The sequence below is a fragment of the Diprion similis genome, chromosome 3 (assembly GCF_021155765.1).
Source record: "Diprion similis isolate iyDipSimi1 chromosome 3, iyDipSimi1.1, whole genome shotgun sequence".
NCBI lineage: Eukaryota > Metazoa > Arthropoda > Insecta > Hymenoptera > Diprionidae > Diprion > Diprion similis.
The window spans coordinates 8,531,379-8,542,592 of NC_060107.1; the positions used below are offsets into that span (position 1 = coordinate 8,531,379).

The 11,214-nt window shown below is 36.2% G+C and overlaps 1 protein-coding gene across 1 annotated transcript; it reads left to right on the top strand.

Moving 5' to 3' along the window:
- The first annotated feature begins 9,529 nt into the window (after positions 1–9,529).
- On the top strand, positions 9,530–10,931 carry LOC124416705. The gene is made up of 2 exons (XM_046897963.1): positions 9,530–9,758; positions 10,130–10,931. Exons 1-2 carry the CDS (start codon positions 9,742–9,744, stop codon positions 10,473–10,475), a joined length of 363 nt encoding a protein of 120 aa, XP_046753919.1. The 5' UTR covers positions 9,530–9,741; the 3' UTR covers positions 10,476–10,931.
- Positions 10,932–11,214: the final 283 nt, after the last annotated feature.

An 11,214-nucleotide genomic window follows, 5' to 3' on the forward strand; every position in this document is an offset into this window, starting at 1 on the left:
TTCGCTCGCGATTTGATGACGATAAATCCCGCAACTTCATTCTGTGTATATAGGTATATATAGTTAGATACACGTCGACTAGCAATTATCAAGGATGCGACCGCGATTAAAGACACGGAAGAGAACCTCCGAGTCATCCCACGTAACGCGATGATAAAACGTTCCTATAAGTTGTACGCAAGAAATTGAAAATCTAATCGAACATATGCAGTCTTTATCAATTATCTGTACACAAAATTAAATAAAAATGAAGAGAGATGCAATTTTATTTCCTAATCCACAGAGCCGAACACAAATAAATCTGAATTTGGAAACAATTATACAAAATACATGATTTTTTTCGATGAACATTAGAACGAATTCGATGATATCTTTGGAGATCAGCCAACGCAAATGTAATAATTTTATCGAAGGTAGACCGAATTATCTTGACCATCGCTGATTGTAGGTACATCCAGGGATCGGTGACTGAAGTTAAATCATCGACCAAATATTCGATAATAAAACGAAAGAGGAACGATCAGCTAGACTCGGGAATTGAATTGAATATCAGGCATCCGTGTCTGCAGTCTGTGTTCGTGTATTTTGGTCTCCGGGAGTTTCTGGTGTGGGGAAAGAGAGAGGATCGATGGGGCGAGACGTCTCCTGCACCACGCCCAAGCCGGGGGTGGTTATACGACGATGACTCATCCCATGCCGAGTTCACGCACCCCCATTGAAATTCGAATTCGGTACGTATCTACTCATTACAGTCGCAGCCTTGTTTTCTTTATTCCCACATGCAGTTATCGATCCTGCCTGCATCGCAGATCTTGCACAGATCGGTTCAATCTGCCGGTGCGACATCTGGAGGTAAAATAATGCACTGCTTTAACCGAGCCGTATTTAATTTTAAAATACATTTTTCGGTGTATTTTTTCCTGTATATTGATTCCGCGCGAAGAAACTAAGGTCTCACAGCTTGCACGAAGTTTTCTTTGCTTTTATAATCGCGTAATTGACCATCAGATCAGATTTCATCGCCATATTGTTTGATAACGCCTTCACATTCCTTCACAAATGTTAGGCTAGGTTAACATTTCATGAAAGCTGCAACTCTGCATTTTTGATTTCGCTGTTTATACGTTGAGGAAATATTATATTTCATTGTCAGTAAGATAAAATATCCTGCAGGTATTAAGTTGTTACACAGTTAAACGTGTCTGTGTGTGTGTGTGTTTTTTTTCGATGTTCAGCTGTCACACCGTGACATATTTATACCTATACAATACCGAGACTGTTTTAACAGCCAGAGTGAATCGACGGTCATGACGGTTCATTTGAATGAACTGTTATTCACGGAGTTTTAAGTTAAAGCCGATCAATTTAGTGTATGTGTATCATTATCTGCATATTCATACATCACCTGTTCCAAGATCATCGATGACTTTGTTATTCCAGTCGATAAAGTCAGACCTTGTGACCTAAAGAATTTTTATCAACTTGTTCCTAGAGGTGACGTAATATTTTTTTGAATGTGTCTAACCTGCTTTGAGACTCTTTTCTGTAATCAGTGAAATTTACTCCAACTTGATCAGTGATATGCAATTAACAATCTATCCGGTAATTACATTATTACAGTGTGATACGATAATGAGTGTCTGTACACTGATACAGTTTGAAACTGATTTACTTTATCGTTTGGGGGGGCGGAAAAATTGAGCGTTAATTTGAAATCGACAAGAACTGCGGATGACTAATGCGTGTCCGTTCCTTGAAATCAGTCGGTCAATCTAGGCTTCGAACATTAGTCACGTAAAATTAAGTTGAAAACCACTTCGACTTTACGAATGCACCGTACAATGGAAAGACCCGGAAATAAGCCTCTTTATTTATAACAATTCTTTCCAACAGCACTCGAAATATCGACTCAATTTTTGGCTGCTAGCTTGCGAACAACCGGGAACCGTTCTCTCATAATTTTTGAACACGCGCCGGCGGGAAATTCGAATGCGCTGATTCCATGCATCGGGATGAGCGCGACGAGGCCGCTTGTGGTAGCTACATGTATATCTACATTATACCTACCTATAACGTTGGCCTTGATTCGCACGGTACGAACCGTCAGGATCTCGCGCAGGCAGTGAAGTCAATTAAATTCAACCAGCACGGAGTCAATGACTCCTTAACACGAACGAGGCAATCATTCCTCCTTAGGAAATCGGTTGCCGTGATTTTTATTTCAATTTCATCTTTTTTAATCCTTCCTTTTTTTCCTTTAGAGTTCCAAATGTTATCCCTCTTTCACTTCTCCTTCTACAACCAAAATTTGGCTCTTTACTGCACGAAACTGACAGCTAAAAATTTTTACCTGTAATTGTAATTAGGATTTGGGAATTATACATGTATTATTTATATAGTCATAGAATCACTCCACGCGCGTCCTCTTATCCCACATTTTATATACTCTTACTATATTTTCAATACTACGTATAATAATTATGCTATAATCTTATTTTATCTATCGTAAAATGTGAATAATTTTTTTTATTCTTCTTCTGTTTCTAAATTTTATTTAGACTGTTTATAAGACTGTTTTTTTTCTTTCGTAGAAAGTAAAAATCCACGAAATTTGGCCACTTATACTTCGTTTGTTCCCAAATTCATTACTTTATCTTGTCCTACTTATTATTATTATTTTTATTATGTATACGTATTTGGGAATCGAGTTTAGCATGACTTTAAAATGAGGCAGTAGCAAACGACAGGTCCCTATAAGGTATAATGTGACAGCCGAGAAAATGCTAATAGGTACATCGACGCGACGTAGGTATAACTATTTCTGTGAACCGTTTCTGTCCCACTTACGATAAAACTTTACATAATAATTAAAAATATGAAAGTTAGGCATATAATGTATTTGGCCATACAGTGCATCTGCGCAGCGAAGAAGAGGCTTTGAATTTCATACCGTCAGAGCGAACTGTGTAAAATATATTTATATACATTATACATATGGATATTAGACTAAAATGAAATATGGAATGAAGCCCGTTATTTGATAAAGTCATTTATCATTCAACGTTAGATTTTTAAAAAGTCACTTCGATTGTTTGTGACTAAATATAAATTTTTGTTTCCTATCGCTGTTCCTATTACTATTTTTTTTCTTCCTCGATAAGTATGAAACGGGTTTCAAATCGGGGAAACCCATTTCTGTATGAGTCATCGGTACTGCGGGTTCTTGAAAAGTGAAACAAAAAAAAGTACTTGTGATGATTTTGGCGCGGAGGTTTGAATAAATAGAATTGCACTTGTCTCACGTCTCGAAGTATTCGATACGTTCGCGTTTTTGTTCGTTAATACACACATGCGTATCGTGTACACAGGCATCTATACAGCATGAAAGTGACGATAGCTCGACACGCGGTTAATACTTCCATAAAACTTCCATATTTGGTGTTAACCACTTGAAGCGTTCGATGTGCGAGCGCGCTTGCGGCTGTGGAGCACACCTTAATTCCTTATAAGTCCCGCTCTAATTCATCTAATCGTGAAGACTGCGTGTAGTCCATACATCTCTGCAGTAAATAATTTAATAATAATTAACGCCCACTAGTTTTACTAATTACAATCGTTAGCGCGCGATCTATATAACGCGGTGTCTTTCTATTCCTCTGTTTCCCGCCTCCGTTTACACAGCTTGTACATTTATTTATTCATTAATTCATTCATTCATCTCTCATATTCTTCCTCCTCCTTCCTGCGAAAAATACATCTATTAATTGTGCATCTTAGAATTAGATAAAATATCACGATTTAAGGTACCGAATTACGTGTTCTAGAAAATTTACAATAGTTCTAATTAAACAGTATACTTGTATACCTGTTATCTACACTTGTTCGTACTGAGATAATTTTCTATGGAATTTCAATGACTAGATTATCAAATTATCATTTCTTTCATCGAGTGGTTTTGTGAACAACTACATGAATTTGGTACAATAAATAATCTCAAGTTTTCGATACGATTAATTCATAATTACTGATGAAAATTCTAAGCCCGCGTTATTGGAAAAATTGATGTAAGAATAATTACAATTTTGAATAATTTACATTGACAAAATTTGAATATTTGTATCACAGTTTTTATCTGCTAAAATTTACAATCAACAATTAATTAGATATTTGTTAAATCAGCATTGTGAATTGAAGTAGATAATTTATAAAGCTGTAAGAGAATTTTTTTTTCAAATGTTAAATTGGCTCTTCGTAATCTTCTTAAACTTTTATTCATCTGTTACACCGCACACATCCTTTGGATATTCCAGATTCCCGCCACAGAACAGGAAGGGACTTCACCTCGTGTTTTCTCGTTTCATTATTTCAGGCTTAATATGTACGTGGTAATATAATCCATCTGTCACATTTCCTTATAGCAAAATTCTGTGAAAGTATGATTTTATTACGTGTATATTATAGATGTTTTACGTACATTAGGTGTGTACTAATTCTTGAGAGCAAAAGTTCCGTCGCAACGTGTCGCACTGTTCGAATCATTTTCGTTATATATTATGGTACAAAATTGCGGCTTAAATCAAGGTACAATTTTTCATTGCCGCGACTATATCTGATGTACTAATTGCAAGGCCGTTCCCTTGATATTTTTATTTATTGTTTTTCTCGTGTTCAATTTATTCCTTCTCCGAATTGTCCTAGAATCAATCTCAGGCAATCTTCAACTTTGATAGACGCATGCATTGCACGGAATGTTATTAATACGCGTTTATTCAAGCCTCTTTTATCATCTTTTACGGTCACGTCGCGAATCCTGATCGCGTTACCTTCCTATTCACTGTACTCGCTACGTACGCATTATGTCCAACATGAGCATGTAACACAAAACGGCCAACCCAAATATAGGCGCGGGTGAGGATCTTGCCATATACGAATGCATGTCAGGGTTGAAATTGCAGTCGACCATTTACGGGCCACATTTTGACTCCGCGTATTCGCGCGTGTAGGTTTAATAGACATATTGTATAAATGGGCAAAATTCACTCGAACCAAATGTACCCACGTATATGATTTCGTTATCGTTTTTTTTTTTCAATTGCAGATACGTTTTTCTTTCGAATAATTTACACTACAGGGCCATAAAGCAAGAATTCAAGCTTCGGAATTGCATACATTATAAGCACTTCGAAATTGTCGAAAAATTGCAGTGATGTTGCAGTTCATAAAAGAACTAGAGCGGAAAAGAGATTTTAAAAAAATGTTAATAAATATATGAATAAAATAATGATAACTCGCTGGGCGAGAAAAGCCGTGAATTACAGAATTCTTTCGTCTTGACACCTGACGCATTTGGGTTGTCGCCGATTGTTACTTCTCGTTATCCTCGTGGGCGACGGCTAAATGCCTTCACTTTCGATTGTGTGCGGGGGCCAGCTTTTCTCGACTACCTAAGTATCTGTGTGCGTGTGTAAAAGTGTAGGACAGAAAGAGAGAGAGCGAGAGAGAGATATATATAGAAAGAGTTGACTAAAATTATAATAGAAACCGTCAGCGGTGGCTTACAACGAGCCCCAGACATTAAAGGCGTTCCAAATATGGACGCGAAACCGACACATGAGCCCAGTTTCAATGTGTCGAACGACAGACATACGTAATCTAAAAATGGATGGGCAACAATTTAGGCGAGAGAAGAAAAAAATATATGTAACATCGGTATAATCTATGTTACTACACACATGGTCACATCGGTGCGTTCATAATTATAAATGACTAGATTTGGCGTATACTTTATATAGATTTGCGATCTCGAAGGATTTAGATGATTTTTTTTAACTGTGAATAATTTAATCGTTTTATCCGTGCTTTAGAGGTGCGTTGATTGATTTAATGTACGGTTTTTAGAATTCCGTTAGGTCGTTCTAATTTGGTGACGACAACTTCAAGCAGGGAGTGGCGGTTGCAGGAAGTTAAGGGATTCGTATCACCGAGCTGACAATGAAACACTCACGCATCCGGCTTTACTGATTTCTTTTTTCTAATTTATTTTCTCAACCGTACTTGGAGATAAATATAAATAAATATACATTTATGAATGTTACAAGAAGTAAGAATAAATTCTACTAACTATGTATATCATACTCATAAATATAATGTATAGTATATAAGGTGTACGTCAAGAGATGAATTCATTCATTCGTGTACTGATCACCAATTAACAAACATTCTGCGGTTTTTTCAGTAGCGCATAATCGCCTCTACGCAGGAATTTTGTAACTACCAACTAACATGTACCAACAGCACATGGCGGCTAACCGAAAGCAGAGAGTTTCTCGGTGTTGGTACAACCACCATGACTAATACGTTGAGTATGGGGTCCTTGCATGGTTCATGAGTCATAAATAATGCTATGCGCTTTTACGACGAGGAGATTTCGACTCAGGCCTGTCATATTGAGAAGAAGTTCATATTCTGTAATCGTTGAACCAACAAGAAAATGTTACATAGATTACAGTTGGCATTACGACATTTTTCAGTTAAATCAAGTTTAATACTGCACCAAAATCCGACAGTTTCCCAGTTCTAGTAAGTTACTAAAACCTAAATCGTTCAGCTTATTATCTCTATATATATTCGGTTGAAATTCAATTCGAATTGAAAAAAATATAATGTACAAAGTAGTCAGTTTAATCCAATTTTTTTCCCAACGTCAAAAAGTAAATTTGCCAGCTCAATAAATCGTTTCTAATTCTCTTGACAAAAAACTGATATTTTCAACCGTGATTACCACCCTGCAGAATTAGGACTGCACATAGTGACCGCAACAAGAAATTTCTCTCTGTTCAATGCATTTATGTGTCGCCATTTTAAAAGCGCTATTGAAGTGAAAACTTGGGTGCTCAAGTGATAAAAAACTGAACGAGTCATCAAGAGTGACGAAGCTGCAGATTTGCATCCGCAGACTTGCAGAGTCGTTGTAATCTGTTCGACCCTATCGCTCAACTTCCGACCAGCAATCCACTATTAGTATGTTCTGCAGTCACGCCGCCCGCAGGTCTGCCTTAATTGTGATTCACGCTATCTCCGAAGTATTCTCCTTGGTTTACCAAGAAATCATCGCTGGAAGGTAGACGATGTATATGTTGGTACACATGACTACGGGCCAATGATTCATTTACTCGCACTCGAATATCTCGCGGCCCCCCCTCCAGGCTACACCTCAGCTGCCTTACTCACGATCATCTGTCTCATATACGTGATTCATGTTAATATCGTTCCGGAAGATTCGTTTTATTTGTCACCCGTGTGCTCTATTCGCACAGAATATTTCGATACTGATATTGCGTCTTTACAATTTCATTTTACAATTTATGCACATCGATTTACGTTGTTCAGATCAATTGGATGATCAAAACCTTATACCTAGTATTCCGCTTCTTCTTCTTCTTCTTCTTCTTCTTCTTTTTTATGCAATTTCAATTCAAACTTCCGTTGAACATAACTTCGGGGGATGTTGTATATATATATATGCATAAAGAAAAAGAAGAAGCGAAATACTAGGAAAGGTTTTGATCATATATATATATTAGGTATGTATACACATACATATCATTACGAACGACGATAAGAATATAGTCGTTATCGTAATACGGCGAATGGATTTCATCGGTATTTAATGAGTCAAATGACCATAAATGGATAATTGTACGCGGTTATCTTGGGACTTTGAACGAACGCTTTTATCAACTATTATTTTCAATCGTCCTTGAGATACTGTAACTTACAGAAATTTTTTATCACGTATAACAGAGGATTTCTAATTAATCACAAAAAAAAGATTGCATATATTATTATACATAAGTATGTACATAAGTCAATGTATCGGAAAGAATCAAATAATCTATGTCAGTCAGTTCTTATTTCTGATCGAACTTCGCTCTTCCTACACCTACATGTACTCATTCGTATGTTCTGCAAGTCACGTTATCAATCTCAGAAATTACATACCAAGTAAGACGGTTGTTTAAACGCGAGTTATGTTTTCATGACTTTGCAGTTCCGAAGAAATAATTTTCTTATTTGACAATCTTTTTCTTAGCGAACTCACAGTGACTTACATTACAAATAACTGTTGTGAGATCGTCGAAGATCGATTATCAAGTATACTTCATTTCTCCGAATTACGCAATGTAAGATAAGATAGCTAATAGAACCTCAAGTGTTTGAAATGCCTGCTGAAATTAAGGTGAACGCGTACAATCTATAGTTGGAAAAATTCCTCCAACGTGATGCTAATTACCGTCAGTGTCCATAATAGAAGTAAATATTTTCATTTAAATATACAAAAGCCCAATGCTATGCATGGCAAGCTTCTATGTTTTCAATAAATTTTAGTGTTGATATTACAGCGAGAATTTCGTTCAATTATTTCAGGCCAATTTACACTATTTGATTTCACGTTCATGTGGTATTAATATCTATAACATAAAAAATGATAGTTCTAAAACATTCTACCTCAATGTCGACAACTATCTTTATTACGATACGTTGTAGATAAACTACAAACAAGGACATTTGGATTATAATACAAGTGTATTTTTCCACACGTTCGTGGTCACCGAGACACGAACGTATCTAAGCCTAAATCAATTAAACGTACGAAGCCAATTCGGAATCGTGGCATTGATACAATTATATCATACTTAGGATTGAAGAAAAAACAAATTGGGATGAGATGGATCAAGAAATTCTAATTATTTCATCTAAACGAAAAACCATTTGTAGATTATGTACACGTCTATATCGATCGGATAGATCTTAATGAGGCACGCAGTTACAGGAAACCTGATTCTGAGATCGTCAGTTGAGTTTCTGACGTCAGCACTCGACGGTTATTTAATAGTCAAATTGAAATCAATTTGGCATTAATTCTGACAGGAGTCTGGGTAAGGCCTGTAAATAAGGACACGATGCAAAATATAACTTTAGAATCTGAATAAGATGACCATTTTTCAATTTCTAAAGTCATTCTTTATAACAGAATATCGTCAGGCGTCTTAAATAACGTATTACGAAAATTGATGACTCAGAATATTCGAAATTTTCGATAATTCAACGGAAGGTAAACAGTTGTTGCGGCACCCGATAGAGCGCAGTAGCGATCAACTCAAACCGGTTGCAGCGTTGAATTGAAGATATTCTAAGTCAAATGTATCGAATTTGAATCGGATTACCATTCTCCTAAAGAATTTGAATTCAGAATAAGTTCTAAATCAAATAGCTATCTAAATATCACAATGAAAACTCTGAGGACAGAATTTGAATGAAAATTTTTTCTTTTTAGTTTCAAATTTCCCGCCATGAATGGGCTGAACATGCAGCCTGGTTTCGAATTGCCCTAATAAAAAAAAGTACCTAGCTCTAACCAAACTGCGCCATTACATGACAGCGAAAGACACTGGATGAAACGTTCCACGAGCTGGCGCTGCTGCCACCTGTTAGTGGAAGCGAGAACTACGAAGAGCAACAAAAAATTGAAAATCTTTGCTGCTCACTATTGCGATCGCCACTTTTTCAGAGACGGGAGTACAATTACCGTATATGTATTTCACGCTATACAACCAGGAATTGTGATAATTCCTGTCAAATACTGACTGTTAAAAGACCATTAGGGTATTGCGAAAAATATGATTTCAATACCAGAGTATCGTTAATAAATACTCCAAATACGGAGTATCCTATTCGACGATGACACAAGCCAGCAGGTTAGTTATTAGTATTTACAACGAACGGTTGCACGATGATATAACCTTTAATTTTACCCTTGATTTGACAAAAGAAAATTGTGCTCGTTGTGATTTGAGCTGTCGGAAGAAAAAAATTGAATCTTCTTGGTTTTTACATTTTACATTTATTCTCACAGTCGATCTTGTGACCATTCGAACCTATCTAATAACAAAAATATCTTTGCTGTCTTTCGCTTAATTGTTTTTCAAATCAGCCATACCATTAAATGTAAATTTATTCGACGATGTCATTAGCAGCTGATTTGATTCCCTATTTTAATATTTTTTCCATGTTCTTTTGTCTTGTATTAAACCCGTCGCTCATACCTTAGTTCTCATTTACACTTCAGAAAAAGAGGACGCAGCATAGAAGATGAAGCTGGTGAATTCATGCCGCTTAGTAAAAGGATAAACAATCTTCACATCAATGGATTATCTGGACTACCAACTCCCGAGTCTTCCCAAGAAACCATGGACTCTGAATGGGGCAGCCGCAGATACGTTCCATCTCCAAATCATTCCGAACCTTCTCAAGGCTCGAGTTCTCTGGATGGATGTGGTTCGAGCAGAAGCTCATATACCGCCGAATACAGGCCCAACTTAGACGCAAATGACAATCCGTTTTATTATGAAAATAACAAATTACTTTATTCACTTTATATGGAGCGTATGCAGAGAGCATCTGAGCTGTACTAATCATTCGGACTTACATTTTGCCCTTACTGATTTGCTGGCGTACAGTTCGCTTTGTAAGAAGAAATCTCATGCAACATATGACTATATGTCTAATAATGATACTTCGATAAGAATAATCAAATCAAAATCAAATGAAGAATTTCAAATCATCCTTAGGCCAAATCAAGTTTTCACCAGTCAATTTTGGACCAGATATAACTATTTACTTGTATTGCATTTTATTATCCTTTGTACATCTCGATGAGGAAAATTATACTAGAAATTAATTTACTTTTACTCAATATAAACTGCAGTGTATATCTGTCTGAAATCATGTTACAACATTTGCATGGTATATTGACACATTTTATGATTATTTTTTTTTGTGTAATTTGTCGAATCTCGACTGATGTTCAACAAGCGCTTATACGCTATTAGTGCAGTCTAATATAAGATTAGTTTAATAAATCGACAAAAGATAAAAATCAATAAATGAATCACCATAATTTCAAACCATGAGTTAATATTTCTCCTGCGCCAATGTGCCAAAGGTTTTGTAAACAAACCAGACTTTTACAGTGACTACGTTAAACCTTGGTGATTTCATTATTCCAATGCTTTGGATATCTGTATACTGCCTAAACTACACTACCGCTTCTTATCGCAATCGTTTGAATTCGTATAAAGAAAATTATCTATAAAGCAATCGTTTCACAAGAAGGAGTATGTACAGCAGATAATCTTGTCTGTTCATATCGTG